The 16,227-nt window shown below is 42.1% G+C and overlaps 1 protein-coding gene across 1 annotated transcript in view; it reads left to right on the top strand.

Moving 5' to 3' along the window:
• Positions 1-16,227, top strand: part of nt5dc1 (5'-nucleotidase domain containing 1) — a 48,412-nt gene that overhangs the window by 14,404 nt on the left and 17,781 nt on the right. The window contains exon 7 of the mRNA XM_084029953.1: positions 14,294-14,468. Within this exon, the coding sequence (XP_083886079.1) occupies positions 14,294-14,468 (175 nt within the window). The remainder of the gene's footprint in view (positions 1-14,293; positions 14,469-16,227) is intronic.

Genomic DNA, 16,227 nt, shown 5'->3' with positions numbered 1-16,227 from the left:
GCTGCTGCCACGGCTGCTGCTGCCACGGCTGCCAATGCAATTAGCTGCTAAGATGACTTTACCACTTAGCTGTAAAGTTGACCTTGAATGATGAAGCCTACTTTGTTAACAGCTTCACACCAGAATCCAGATGGATCCAGATCCAGTAAGGTTGCTGCTCTGGGGTGCCGCCCTGCCGCTGTTTATTTTATTGCGACAGTTTTCAGAATGTAGTTCTTTTTTACGCTAAAAGAAATGGAAAGGAAAATTGGAGGTGTTGTTATTTATGTTATTATGCAACGGTCCCGTTTGTTGGGCCCACTTGGGATCACATTGGGGTGTATGTAGCTGGTGAACTTAAACTTAAGGTCAGAGGGCGTCATCTATTGTATTGGTTGGAAAAGCCCTCGGAGACTAATCTGTGATTTATACAAATACAATTGACTTTACATTTATTTTGACACCAAGGAATCTTTTTAATAAACTGAACCTTCTCAAAGCCATAAATAGTCTCACCCGAACCATCCCTTTCACCTGACAGATGTTTATTTGAATCAACGTACTGAGAGTGAACTTGTGTCCTGGTTTCCGAGCGTGTTTTCATTGGTCGTCATGGTATTGTGAACCCAGTGCTTATCAGCCCCGGTGGCCTGTGTCCTAAATATACTGGAATCTGTGTGGATTTCCCTTTGCTGGGGCCACTCTCCTAGCTCAGGTCGTGTTGTTGTTTTTGTTGGTCTGGACTTTATTTTAGGTGTTGGGTTGGGAAGGATTCCTGAGAACCGTTCTTAGTATGGTGGGAAGAATGTATAAGGAAGTTCAGAAGCCCTCCAATCTAAAGAAACCCTGCATCCCTCAGTGGAAATGAATAAGGAGCGAGTCACGAATAGCATTTATCTCATGGGCAGTATAAATATCTCTGGTTTGATTTTTACCACAGTTGATGAATAGATAGTACGAATGGACATGGATTTGGATGTAGTACAAGATTTTATGCCCATTAGAGTGGCTTAAATAAGACTAAATGTGTACTCCTAGGGCAAATATGCATAGCGCCAAATTAGTGGAATGGCGTTTATTCTTTATGTTTTTGGTCGGTCGTGCGTCACAGAAGAGGCAACATCTGGATGTAGATCAGCATCTAAATGGGTCTATTTTATCAGTGTTATTGTGCAATAGTTCAAATAGTTCTGTACTCCTTCTGTAGCTTTTGGCTGCAGTCAGTTAAACTGTTCAAAATGGGGGGAAAAAATGAAAAAACATGAATGTATTCGTTTGTTTATAAGGGTACTTGAGAAAGAACAGAGTGAGTCTGTGGAAGAATAAATCAAAGATGGGCTGAGACACGTAAACACAGTCTGAAGGTTCATGCTATTCCCAAAAGGAGGGGGTGGGGGGGCTTCGTGTTTCCAACAGTTTTACCGCCTGGAACGCTACGCTGTCGACACTGACACCGAGAGTATTGTGTCTTTCAGCTTATCCTCTCTTGTGCAGAAAACACAAAGATGAAACAGGACAAGAATGGATTGATTAGGGGGAGAAGAAAAAAAGGCTGAACGGCGGGTACTTTTTAATGATGTGTTGTATGACGTGTCGCGTGACCACGTCTCAAAGGGAAGGGTGTTTGGTGAAGAGCCTGCCATCATCAGCCTCCTCCCGGCTCTTCAAGAACTCTTTGTTGTCTCGACACAACAGATTTTACAGAAGGCACACACACGGTGCATTTAACATAATTAAATGCAACAAAATGGTTTTACCTGCACTAAATTCTTTTTTGTTGTTGTTTTTGTACCGCTTTATTTGATGTATTTTTCTTTCTTCAGTGATACTTATAGCGTAGCTAGGGATGAAAGGATGGAAGGAAAGGGAGAGCTTGCTGTCATGGTGGAAATGTGAAACATAAAGCCTGATTAAAAAAAAACAAAAAACATTCCCGGATCATCTTACTTACTATTTTTTATTTTTTTCCCTAAAAATGTTTTTCCCCTATCTGTGATGCAATTCAAATATTTCTTTCATTACAAAGTGTAAAGAGGTCAGTTAACCTCGGACAGAAAACATCTATTGGTTTAATTTATAAAAGATGAATGATGGGGACCTTTTTAAATGTGTTACAGTAGCATTTGAGTTGACTCCTTGTGCAGTGAAACGAGGCCACTTCAGCTGTTGTGTGGCTTGAGAGATTTCAACTCTTTTCATAAGCGTGGCAGTCTTCTCCTTAGTCCTCTAGTATATAATTACAATGTCCTGATCGTGAGAGAAAACTGCTTTTTTAAATGATGTTGCTGTGCAAGTTGCCTATGTGGTTGTAATACAACTACATATCCATTGGGGATTGCAATGTCGATGTCATGATAGAGCTTAATGTTAACTTTATTCACAAAAGGTAGTCGACCTCGAGACCAGGACGTTGCCTTTGAGACAAAAGTTGCCTTTGAGACTTTTCTCCAGTCGATGTGGAGGACGTTCAACTCCTACCTTACACAACTATACCCTGTGGAGGATTTGACTCATTTATCATACAGGGGGCTGCCTGCAGAACTGTAATGACCACTGGTTAGGTGCCCTCAACCAACCCTCCTCTCCACTATAATTACTGGGAGGACATTAAAGCCACATTCTCTTTTGAGAAAGAAAATCAAAACAAGTTTTTGGGCCATTGGCTTTGTGTATGTGGACAACACACATACGATGTGATCCACGCTTGTTGCTGCTGCTGGGAGTGATACCGAGTAGGAAAAGCAACTGATTTTTATACAGAACATTTATTTTTAAACCACTGGATTTGGGTTTGTTGCAATAAAAAAATGAAAAGTATAAAAAACATTTTATTTGCTAATACATTTTTCTTTTTTTTTTTGCACGTACACATGTGCCATCCAGCTGTCTATTTTTTACATCAGCCAATATCTCCCAGCATAGGTGGAGCAAGTAAAGAAAAGTTGTGTCTAATTTTCTCAGTAAACTAGTGGACAGCCGCGGTGAAGGGACATGTGCATTGGTTTTTATGGTAATCCAGCAAATCCAAAATAAGACGCCTTTTTAAGTCAGCAGTTTCATTCCAAACATGGTATTAAGCTGCAAAAAATACCAAAATGCTCTCATCAAATCCACCACGTCTCCACCACTCATTCACCTCAGTGTCCACTGCTAAATTGACTGCTGAATTTGTTTAGCGCCACATGGAGTAATTGTTTCGAGCTTCCTGTCTGATAGCATGGCGGCTTTCTGGAGTCTCTCTTTTAACTTCAGAGCTGCGGTTTGTTGTTTGATTCTCCAGCTGCAAGCTCTATTTCCACTCACACTTTTCAAAGCAACCAGCGGTGTGCACTGTCATTTACCTGAAAAGTGGGTTCACATCAAAGGGTGCAAACTTTAGCCTCCTGTTACTTGCGCAATTGTGTTTATTCACGTCACTCACGCTAGATACACCAAAGAGTAGGCAGAGACGGGGCTTTCCTCCATCTGGGCACCAATAATGTTTCATCAATCAGGCTGAAATAACTGCTATTGCTGCTTTGTATATGTTATGAAGCCCCAGTGATGCCGGAAAACCAAACACCGACTTGTTGCGGTGGTTGTTGTTGTGATTCATGACATCACCCCGAGGTGCTCGTGTATTTCACTGGGCTGTATTCAAAGTATCTATCAAGACACGTCGGCAGAGTTTACCACAGCGGTATAAGTCCAGAATAAACTATTTAGCTGTGATTTAACTGCAATAAACAGATAAAAAAGGATGCTGAAATAACAACATAATGACGCCAATTTGTAAATGGACCGAAGTCATGCTTCGTTAGGTCGTTTGCAAGACGACAAGCTAACAACTTTAAAATGCCTGTTTTCTGAATGGAGTCTGGAATGATGGATGCTAGGCTATGCTAACATTGTACCTGCTCCATCAACACTTACAATAATGAAACTACACATAAATATGGCAGCAACCTTGTTGTTTGGACCATAGACAGTCTCTGGTTTCTCCACATAGTCTGGTTCCTTCTCTGGACTAATGTGAGGTTCTATCGTAGATCTCTGGGGGACCACAGACCGCTACGTTATGTATTTGTCACCATTAAACTGATGTTGCAAACAAACTTGTTTTGGTTATCTAACAAAAAACCCATGAGAAAATACCCGTTGACATTAAGACAAGGGGACTGGAAGTGCTAAAATACTAACTTGAATCTTGCGTCTCCCGGGTGACTCTAGTGTTACATTAAATACACGGTTGTCTTAAATTACCTTGTCAAGGAGGGAGCATGTACATGTGCCACTCGTATGTTGACACAGCAACTGTATCCATGTTTTGAAACCTTCACAAAGATTTAAGTTAGACGATGAAGTCATCCACGCCACAAGCCTTTGATTTAAATGTGGTCTGGAAAGTGACACAGTTAATTTGATCTCTTTGTTTGCATTTTAAATGTGCTCACACAGCAATGGCTTTGAAATCTGGTATTTTCTTAATGAGGAACTTGTATAGAGGGATAAATTATCCAAACTCTGTATATTATCTGAAATATTTGGCCACCTTCTTGACCAGCTGCCTTCTTTGCCATCGTTTTTAATTCAGATGTGAGAAAAAGTGATTCATCGAATCTGTTAACCAGAAGAATTCACTTTGAAAGATCTCTGAGATTTCTGCCTCTACCCCCAATGCAACATAAGTGCTGGAATCTAATTTTAGATGTTCACACAGGAAACAACCTCTGCTTCTGAAAAGTGAAGCTGATGCTGAAGTGCCTTAAACTTGCATTCTCTCTGCTGACCATCAGGTTATGGCTCCATTGGTTGTAAAAAGTATTCTGATTGCATGGAAGTCAATGACAAAATGACCTTACTTCTCCCTTGATTTATTATCTCCGTAAACATTGTATGAGTTTATGGTCTCAATCTCTAGTTTCTAGTCTTCTTTAATACAGCGTGATGTTCATTTAGTAAATTATGGACCATAAAGCAGGGTGCTTTAGGGCGAGGCTACATTGTGATTGACAGGTTACTGCCAGGGCATTGGTTTCGACTCAGAGCTTTAACCTTTTTGCAGTAGGTACCTTTTGGTTGCCTAAAAATCAGGATGGCAACAGCCAAAAACCAAAATAGCGATGGCCAAAATACCAAACTCTAGGCTTCACCACGGTAACCCACAAACCAATGTGTGTTGTCACAATGATTGCGTCCACTTCTTATATACAGAAATACGATCTCATTCAATCGCCGAGGAGTCTAGTTCTTTTTGACGTGTGTTTCACAATATATTTTTAATCAACCATTTAATTGTGGGGCAAGATTGCTCTGTTAACGTGAAAGTTGCCAGAGGGCGGCAGTCGTCACCCTGAAAAATGTCATTTGATTTTCGGATTTGGAGAAACCTTCATGTTAAGGAATTAGCTCAGTATAGTTTTAATTGGGGATAGTTGTTCGGCTTTTGTAAAGCTGTGCGCACCGTTGACGTCACGAGATACGCCAGGAATATTTTGCAGAATCATTTCGGACTCTTTTTTCAGTTTAATAAATGTATTTAGACAGAAAATGAATGTGAAATGAATGGAAAAGGCACTGGTAATTTTCTGTGAGGACATATAATATATCACTTTTTTGTAAGTACAGCTTGACATCAGGACAGCTCAGCACACCGTGAGTGGTGAGACGTGATCTCGTTCTTCTGTTTACAATGTGTGTTCAGGAAATTTACTTCCTCGCCTCCCATCTCGGCCCTCCGTCTCCGAGGACGGGGCCATATGTAAACATCCACGACTGAGATTTAAATGCCGGTTCTCCTCCGTCAACCCGAGTTTCATGTATCAAATGGTCGGTTTGGTATTCGAGTCCCATTGTCGTTACCTCGTAGCTTTGGAACAAATGTATATTCCACGGAAAGACATCACGCATCAGGGCGGGGATGCACACTGTTATGTCTGACTGGCTAAATTACGTTGTGGTGACATTGCTGCTTTGATCTGGCCCTTTTTATTTTCTTTCTCCCAGATAAGCGAACATTTCTGTTTTGCATGCAACAATAACAGTAAAAGCACATTCTGCAGTGGATCAAATAAACAAACAACACTCCAACGCTGATGAACTGGCTGGCTGGGTTACATTGGATTTGCCCTGTGGAGTATGGATTTCAGCGTTCACACATAGATAGACCTGATGTGCAGCCATGAGCAATCGGATGTTTATCTGTATTTCAGTCTTCAGGACTAAGGAACATTATACTCACCGAAACTGAAAGAAATATAATTTTCATGGTATCCAGAAGGGTTGTCAAAAGATACCATTAGATACTAACTTGCAAAAGTATCAATGCCAACAGTGCCGTCTTCGCTGCACACAGGGAGCTATAGCTACGTCCCTCACTAGCAGAGTGTTGCTGCTGGAAGGCCTTCGCTGCCCGTTTTAGTAGAAAATGAAAAAAGCAAAAGTGCCGTTTTTAAGTATTTTGCATACAAAGCTAACTAAGGATGTCAACAAGCCGATGTGCTAAAGTGGTAGCACGAAGTTGGCGTGTCTAAGATCTTGTAGTATTAGGATCTTCTAGTATTATGACCACCCTAGTTTCCAGTGCTTGAAGTGGGGTGGGGGATGAAAGTGTTTTATAATACACTGATAATATTCCAGGTGGTGGCGTGTTTGTATATTTGCCATAGTTTCAACACCTAAAGTGCTTCCCTGTGTTATTTGTGGCATACCCGGGTTTTTCCCGACTCAAATGAGGCGGACTTGGTGCCGTCATCTTCCACAGATGTCTGAGAAAATTGATTAAATATAAGAAATAAGATTAAAAAAAAAACACTTTATTTCCCGACACAAACATCAAACATCGGATAGGCTTTCCACATTTATAATTGATCATGGAGTGCCGCCTTTTCAGAGGCAGAGGGAGTCATCCTCCAATTGGAAGATCAGGGGTTTGAATCACAGCTCCTCCAGTCTACCTGCCGAAGTGTCCTTGGGCAAGATACTGAAACGCAAATTGCCCCCGAAGGTCGTGCCATCGGCGTGTGAATCTGTATTAATGAGTTAGATCCTGATGTGCAGGCGGCTCCTCTGCCATCAGTATATGAATATGTGAATGAGTAAAAGTGACTGAATGTAGTGTAAAGCGCCTTTAGTAGCTAGAAAAGTGCTATAGAAATGCAGGTTCTGGCGTTATGCATCGCCATTTTGATTCCAAAATAATACATTTGTAGAAGTGGCGGTACTGTGTACTGGTGAGCACCACTTGGAGCTCTGGTGGTAACACAGGGATGGTGTAAGGACCTGTCAACCTGATGGGAGATCAGACTTGTCTTCATATAACAACAGAGGGGAACCTCTCTACTTGTTTGTGAGTCATCATGTCTGAGACTGAAGTGTGCAATAACACTTTGTGCCTGATGAAAGCTGGTAACACCAAAGACCGTATTTAATGTGCTTTTCCCCCGAGGCAACAATAGCTGCAGTCGGTTTAATAAGCTTTTAAAGGCCCCGGCTCACTGTTATGTGGTTGTGAATGGCACAATGAATCTGTAGGCGGTTTTACACAGAGATCCTGCTGTAATCACAGAAAGGAGAGCCCTCGTTTATGAAGAACTTGGGTAACCGTCGTTATTGTAAAAGGTACTTTCATATCCCACAACTAAAAATGAGAAATAGATACATTCTGAAAAAAGATAGATGATAGAACACAGATTTGAGCTTAAATACATTTGAATAAACTAAACAGGACGGTCGGGGTGTAGAAATATAATGGCCCTTGTTTCCACGTGTTGACTCCCAGCATGCTCCTGGTGGCCCCGAAGCTATTGTTTATGGAGATTGCACCTTGTGATGGGAGGATCATTCATCACCCAAGTGCCACACACCCCCTATGATTAAACGGAACCTGGTCGGACTTGCTTAGGGTTTTTCCCGCATTTTGGCTTTATGTGTTTATTTTTTTCTTTTATTGTTCTTGTGTTAGACACTTAACTATATATATATATATATATATATATATATATAATGGAGAATTTAACTTCTTATTTAACTTAAAAGCTACAGGGATATTTTTGAATCATTTCTTTTTTGATGTATATCGGATGCTTCTGTGTGTGTGTTAAGGTGCAGAATGTGTGATGTTATGAGAGGATTCATGAATCAAGATGTGATCCAGATCAAGGCCTGGTAGTGTGAATCATTTTTCTTAAGATAGCTCTGGCTAAATATAGTTCTGGCTTCGGTGTAATGACAGATTGCAGTGTCCCTCACGTTCACTCAGAGGGGAGGGCGACTGGGCGACTGGCGTCACCCCCCCCCCCCACCCCCCCCCCCCCACCCCCCAACAACAGACGTCCAAAGGAAACCACCGTCCCTCTCTTTTTCTCAGCTGGCTTTGTGTCGCCTTTTCACTTTGCTTCAGCAGCATTTCTTCAGACGGCCACAAATCTTTGGATTTTGAAAACTTTCAGACTAAAGTTGCCATTAATGAACGAATCACCTATCGAGGTGGTGCAAAGAGACGTGTGAGTAAGGGCTCAGTGTCGCTGCTGGTTTCCTGAATCGATTTCTGATTCAAAAATCTCGAACCTGGCGCATTATTAAAAACATTAATGTTTGCAGTGCATGACCCAAACACTACAGAAGTCAACGCGTCTTTTTTTTGGTTGGTTTTGGACGGATTTTGTGCTGTGACGAAAGCTGTGGCACATGCCATGGAAATTTTCAAAATAAAGGCCAGGTCTACATTAAAGATGATATATGTTGTTTTGCATTGATGATATGGGTTGAGCATTGCAATTTTTTGCCTTTATTCAGAGAGGACAATGTGAGAGTGAAAGGGGGGAGAGAGAGAGGGGGACGACACGCAGAAAAGACCACCGGTCGCAATCAAACCCGGAGCCGCTGCAGTGAGGACTTAGCCTCGGTACCTGGGACGCCAACTCTACAAACTGAGCTATCCACCGCCCTGGTTTTTATTTAGTTTTATTGCATTTTTGTTATCATTTCAAGATTCTCTTCCTCTGTCACAGACCAAAGACATAAAAAAGTGTGTGCACCACGAGGGACATGATGCAGCAATTTGCGGTCAGTCTGCTAAAAATGGAAAGTCCACAGACAAAATGGCGGGGGCCACTGTTTTCCACGTGGTTCCAACAGGTGCTGGAAAACACGGCTCGTCTGGATACTTAAGAGAAAACACTTCAGAGATCCTCTCCATGTGCTTTATTTATTTATATATATATATATATACAGTATAAATACACACACACACATAGAGCCGGGCTGCACGGTGGTGTAGTGGGTAGCACTCTCGCCTCACAGCAAGAGGGTCCCAGGTTTGATTCCTGGGTCGGGTTTGGGTTCCTTCTGTGTGGAGTTTGCATGTTCTCCCCGTGTAAGCGTGGGTTCTCTCCGGGTTCTCCAGCCTCCTCCCACAGTCCAAAGACATGCAGGATGGGGATAGGTTAATTGATGACTCTAAATTGCCCATTGGTGTGAATGTGAGAGTGAATGGTTGTCTGTCTCTACATGTCGGCCCTGTGATAGACTGGCGACCTGTCCAGGGAATACCCCGCCTTCGCCCAATGACAGCTGGGATCGGCTCCAGCCCACCCGTGACCCTGAATACAGGATAAGCGGTAGACAATGGATGGATACATAGAGCCTGATGGTCATTATGTATAATGAGGAAATGGATACATGTAATCGTATTTGTTTTGACAGCCTTTTATCTTCCTCATCTAGTTGCAGATAAAGAGAACTAACGTGCCACCAAACCCGGTCCCCTTCATCACATTTGGTGTGGCTGTTTGTGCTCGCCCTTAATTTGCACTGCAACTGTTGATTTGTGTATCCTGTCAGGCCCCTTTGATGTGTGAGAGAGATCGAGCCGCTGCCGGTTGTGGTTCTCTCGCTTTCTGACGTTGGGCTGCTCTCCAGCCGTCCAGGCCCGGTGCCCAGCCACAGGCCCCTGTGGGCCCTCAGGGGCACTTCAGTCCTACATTCACAGCCAGGCAGCCTGCAAAAGCACATTTTAGTTCGCCGCACACACATGCTGTAGGTAGTGAGCTGGCACTTGTAGAACACTTATATCTGTGGCACTTGTTGCTCTGTTCCAAAATGCACCACAGTATTAGCCTCTACACGAGGTGTGATCATTTGTGTTTATTCACACTAGAGAGGAGGCTGGGCTTACCTCGGTGTAGACACTGAAGATTCATCAATCATGTTGTGGAAGTCCCAGATACGCCGGGTAATCAAAGGGCATCCAAGTTCATAACATCACCCAGAGATGCACTGTGAATTTCACTGAGCTGTATTCACTGGATCTAGCAAGACACGTAAGCTGGTTAACTACAGCTGGATGAACCAAAAATAAACAATTTTGTTGGGATTGAATTGCAATAAACTGATATAAAGGATGATGAAATAACTACATAATGATGACGATTTGTCCAAAAGTCCGAAGTCATAGTTTGTTAGATCTGTCTGAAGAACGTTAAGCAAACTATTAAAATGCTGGTTTTCTGAATGGAGTTTGGCTGCAGCTGCTCCGTCAACACTTAAAATAGCATCATCTAGACATAAATACAGCAGCGACCTTGTTGTTTGTACCTGGACAGTCTCTGGTTTCTACACATCGTCTGGTTCGGTCTCTGTACTAATATGAAGTTCTACCGTAGAGCTCTGAGAGAGAACAGACGGATGTGTTTCGTCTCCATTTCTGATTCTGTGATGACAGGAGGAGAATCTTAACACTGATAGGCTATCGCATCACAGCCTAACAAGTTTCTGCCCGAGTTGCAAAAATGTGCTTTGCGTTTGGTGTGAATGCACATTCAGCCTGATGCCGGGCAGAATGACATCGGACATCATTCTGCAAATTGGAAGTTGTCTTGTGGTTGCACTGAGGTCAAGGGTGGAGTTACAACATTTGCGGTCAACATGTTCACACGAGATAGAACTTCTCAGTAGACTAATTTTTCATAACACAAGGACAATAATGCAGGAAGAAATGGATCAAAGAAGAGGCAGAGGTGCCAGTTTCCAGCAGCAACAGATCAGGGTTTACCCACCTGCATCCACATAAGCAGTCTCTGGGTCCAGAAAATCTGAATTCAGTCCTGATGTCACTTCCTGTATAGCCTCTGTTCACTGTGGTCTGTCTGTGGATCTCCCACTGGGAGTTTCATACATGGAGCTTTGTGGAAAAAGTAATTTTTTTCCTGCAGTTTTCTGTCTATATTCTAAAACAAAGCATCCGCTTCTAGAATGCTACTAGAATTTGTGGTAAATTTTCCAAATAAACCCTTTGACCAGAATCTTAATCCGTATTTGTCTTTAGGCTAGAGCAAACAAAGTAAGAAATAAAAAACACGAATAAAACAGACAAAACGTTCCTCATCCATTTCTGTCACCTAAAAAAAAAAAAACTTTTACGTTTAATTGACAAAAAAATAATTTACAGAAGTATTTCATAAATAAGTACCAAATGTAACGGATGAATGGATTTTCATTGATGACAGTGTTTTAAAACCGATGTTAAAAACGGATGCACAAAATGTCATTGCAACACCTGCATCACATATAACAGCCCTCCAATTTGGAGGTCTTTACTTTTAAGGTGCAAACCTTCGTGTCTTCCTCAGTTGGGCGTTTTGACAATTTTTACACAAAATCAGCGTCTTGCTTTGATGTGGTACGACATGGGTGGACCCTTACCCTGGGACCTTGTTTCAGCCGTGTACTTGGGTGGTAAACTTCAGGTCCCCTGTGGAATAAAACGGTAAATGTAACACAAAAGACGGTGGCGAGGTCAGCTGTTTATCCTCTCGCACACACAAGATTAGTGTGATGTGGGATTTTGCTAGCAGGGGAGCTCTCTTAGCCTCCCTCAGCTGACATCCCTGGCTGTTGGTAATGAGGCAGGACAGGATTTCTGCTGCCGACTCCCAGCGGAGAGGAACTGCCCATCCGAAGGGCTGAATGTTGATTTGCCGACCTGCTTTTTTTCTGTTAAAATTGAAGGTGTAATCGTTTGTGGAAGTAATAAAAAAAACTTCTGAAGGACGGGCCGAAGTGAAAAGGTGTGAACCTGATTGAGATCTTGGCATTTGCTTCTTTGCGTTTGTTCCCATCGCCTGGTTAGAAACTGTTACTGCCTTTGTTGAACCTAAAAAAGAGCCTTTCCCTCCCTCCCTCGTGCTAGTCTCGTTTTCCGCCACATGAGGGCAGCATGTCCAAACGCATCTTACTCTCACTTCATGAGCCGCTTAAATCCATCATCCACATTTTTGGTTCATGCACAAGAACCGAGTCGGTGATGGTGATTTGGGGGCGCAAAAAGACGCAAGACATACAGAGAAAAGCAGATGAGCTTATGAAGCATAGCGTAAAATACAACCCCGCTAAAGGACAGTGATATTTATTTAGAAAAGTCCCGACCTGTCCCCCCCAGACCCAAATCCCTCGGTTCCAAGTTCAAGGTTTCCCACGTGATCCTAGAGGCCAGTTGTTAATCTCCTTTCTTCAAATGTTTAACACAACATTGTTTCTTTGAGGAGATTGAAGGATTAAAGAGAAATAATGTTTTTAGTTTGGTTCAAATGGTCTCATAAGGAATCTACAGGTGAGATCATCAAGTTCAGGATCACATGTGGTTCTTGTTCACATCAAGGACCCCTTAAACCCAAATATAGACCCTCGTTTGATAAGATTTTGTCCCTGGGTCTCCCCGTCCCATAGTGTATGCTGAACTCACAGAACCTTTCAACATGAGCTGAACACAAAGTGTGCAGGGAGCAGCTTTATTATGAAGTTGAACAAACAAATAAATAAAATAGTTCCCTGAAGTTTCATACAGTTAAAATGAATAAGATGTAGACCACAGAGTAGTGACTGCGCTGCATCAGAGTGGCACATTTTAAAATTATTATATTTTATTTATATCGGCATATCGGCTTAAAAAATGACTGATAACCATTAAAAACCCCCTACATTTAAGCTCCCATGAGGATGAACCCTGACCATTTTAAAATGGCACCGTGAGTTTTCCTTCTCAGGTCAAAATGTCATCGTGCACACAAGATATTCTGCAATGGAACAGGCTGGTTGTCATGCTCCTGAGAGGATACACCCATTTGATTTGCTGCAGAAATGGTTTTCCTCCCATAATTCAGTTGTTCTACGGGGGTTCAAACATCAAAGCTTTGGATCTGTATTGTTGGTTTGCCACAAAAATGTAACCACTGATGAGAAAATATAAGAACTGCTTAGTTTTTTTCCATCGTTTTAATCAAACTTTTTTTTGGTTCACATCATTAGATCATGCAGCATAGCAGATGAAAGATTGAAACGTTTTTCAGTGTAACAAAAAAAAGTCTTATTTCCTGTAATTACAAAACCCCAAGAAAGGTTTTATCGAGTTTCCTTTCATTGCCAAGAACGGTAAACCTCGTCTTCACACAGGGATGTACCATTATGTCGCCAATCAAGAGCCTCTAGTTTATGTTTTATTCATAAGGCTTTGCTGAGAACATTAGGTCAACAGTTATATTCTGTGATGGACTGGGATTATGTAACGCAGATCAGAGCATTGCCATATTTAGCAGTATGCTGGCAGGATGTACTGAAGGGCAGCTGGGGAGGGAGGGGGGGGCTTCAAAGTGAGGATAGCCCGTCGACAATGCCTCAGAAGTGGGAAGCGTGACCCCAAACTCCCCTTTACCTCCGTGGAGGATTAAGCAGGACAAAACTTCAGCTATAAACCGATCACATAACTTGTGGAGAGACAATAAAATGTTGGAAGCGCAGTTTAAATTTATGGCCTGTTAATATTCACCATGCAGACGTCGATATATTTGGTGATTTGTCAGCAGAATCCATCCACTCAGGCCTGTTCAACATTAAACCCCAGCAGCTCGTGTATATATATATATATATATATATATATTAAAAAAAACATTAAGTCATTGTTCAGCCTTGGCTCAATCTGTAAACATTTAGTTTGTAAGAGTGAAAAAATGGAAGCATGTGTCTGTCTTTGATGTCTGTCTCCTAAAAAACCCAACTCATTACGTTAAGTTTCATGGGATTCTGTGAACAGGCTAATCCCTGGAGATTCGGTTTATATCAACCAGCAAAACCAGATCTGTCCCACTCAGATTCCATTCAAATGCATCGCTTTTAATCTTGCAGTTATAAATGCTGGCGTGACCAGACCATAAAACTTTTATTTCCATTATTTCTATTTCTTTTATTATTTGCTCGCATGTAGAAATGTAATTTCATAGGCTTAAGCTGGTGGTGATTAGCATGTAGCGTTGTCTGACTGTGTGTTGGTGTCTCCGTCCAGAGGATGCTGGGACGTACTTCCCCAGCGTGAAGAGGGACCCGGGCCGGTACCTGCAGCCCTGCTCGGACTCTGTCAAGACCTGGCTGCGCAGCATGAAGAACGCCGGGAAGGTCCTCCTCCTCATCACCAGCTCCCACAGTGACTACTGCAGGCTCATCTGCGAACACATCCTGGGGTAAGGCCGACTTCACAGACTGGCTGTCTCCTTAACAAGACCGGGACCACGTCTGCGGTGCTTCGCCCCCCCCCCCCCCAACCTCAAAAAGTCTCTGCTCAGTCAAAGCTGGCAGTTTGGGGGGGTTTTCCTTCACCTCACAACATTCCTTACAGCTCTTGCATGTCGTCAGTCATTCCTTTAGTCAGCGCTGGCTCACAAGTCTTAGCTGAACAACATCATCATTACACACACACACGCACACACACACACATTATGCCTCACTCCCATCTCACCCAGCAGCCTCCAGCAACACGCTCTCAACGTTAAGCCGTTGACATTTTTCTTCCTCTCCTTCTTTTTCTCTTTGCAGAAGTGAAAAAGAGGCTCATTTATCGCTCAGTTGTAAATTCTCAAGAGGAAAGGTTAGGAAGGATCCCGCACTTCCAAGGGTTTAATGTTATGTCTGTCTACATTTAACACAAAATCCAAAAATGAGTATGCACTTTGTCAAAAAGCTAGCATGCCTTAAATCTCCAAAGGTTAATAAAAGCTAGCAAAAGCTAATGAATAGACCTTGAAATCATCTTATTTTATACTATGTGTAATCTCAATGGTGTGATTTATGACAAACCACAAAGAAATATCTCTAGCTCTGGATTTTAGCATCGCACTGGTTCTCTGAACAAAGAGCCAATGGGACTTTTTTCCATTTGGATTTAGGATCATTGTAGATAATAAGTATAATCATCACAAACAACCAGCACTTTTTTAAAAGTTTAAATGAAGTAGCCAGAAGTTAAAAAGCTAACGTCAGGCTGTAAACAGACTACTGTGTTTTATGTCATAGAAAACCTTAAAATCTCTCCAGCTGGTGTCGACTACAGACCTTATTTCAGGCATCTTTTTAAAAATATATTCATTTTTTATTTCGGGTATCTAACCAAAACTCAGTCGAAAAAGCCCACGACTTTGAGACAAACAACAAACCGAACAGATCAAGCTAAAGAACACAACTTATTTCTCTGTAGAGTCCTTTCCATAATGTTTTCAGACATTATGGAAATAGGGGCGATCGGTGGCGCAGTGGATAAGGCAGCCGCCCCATGTACGGAGGCTCGGCCTCGGCACGGAGATTAGGGGCTCGACTCCCGGCCCGGCGATCTCTTTCACGCATATCTTCCCCCTCTATCTCCCCTTTCCACACTGTCTCTCTCTACAAAAACAATAGAAAGGCTTGCATGGCACTCTAGCCAAAAAAATAATCTTTAAAAAAAAAAAGACATTATGGAAATAGCAATCGGAGCATGTCGGCGTGAAAACCAAGAACTTTTAGTGGACGTACATTTAAAATTGCTATTCGCTTAGACCCAAAAACATGGGAAAATAGTCGGGGATTGAAGTACCAACGTTTCCCTTAACGTACGTTCATTTTTTACTTTGGAAATAGGAGTTTGATAAACAATGCTTTTCTACTTGGTTACAACGTAAATAGATTTCAACTATCAAATGATCTCCCGTTAAAAGTTCTGAAAAAGCTACTTGAAGAATAAACCTTACAACAACAACAAAAAAACAGCGTGTCTCCACATTAAATCCATTAGTTTTGCTGACTTAAATGTCCTGCTTCATGTTTCTTACGATTAACACCCAGCGCTTCATTGTGTAATTGTAGGTGTGCAGCAAAAGTAATTGTTGTTCCAGCGAGCTGTTTGTAGTTTTAACTCTTGGCTTTGTGCTCGACAGGCCTCCCTCTGTTTGCACGCTCTGTGGTCGAGGC

This window comes from Eutrigla gurnardus (assembly GCF_963514095.1).
Source record: "Eutrigla gurnardus genome assembly, chromosome: 16".
Classification (NCBI taxonomy): domain Eukaryota; kingdom Metazoa; phylum Chordata; class Actinopteri; order Perciformes; family Triglidae; genus Eutrigla; species Eutrigla gurnardus.
The sequence above is the reverse complement of the archived record's forward strand: the minus strand, read 5'-3'. Positions and strand labels throughout refer to the sequence as shown.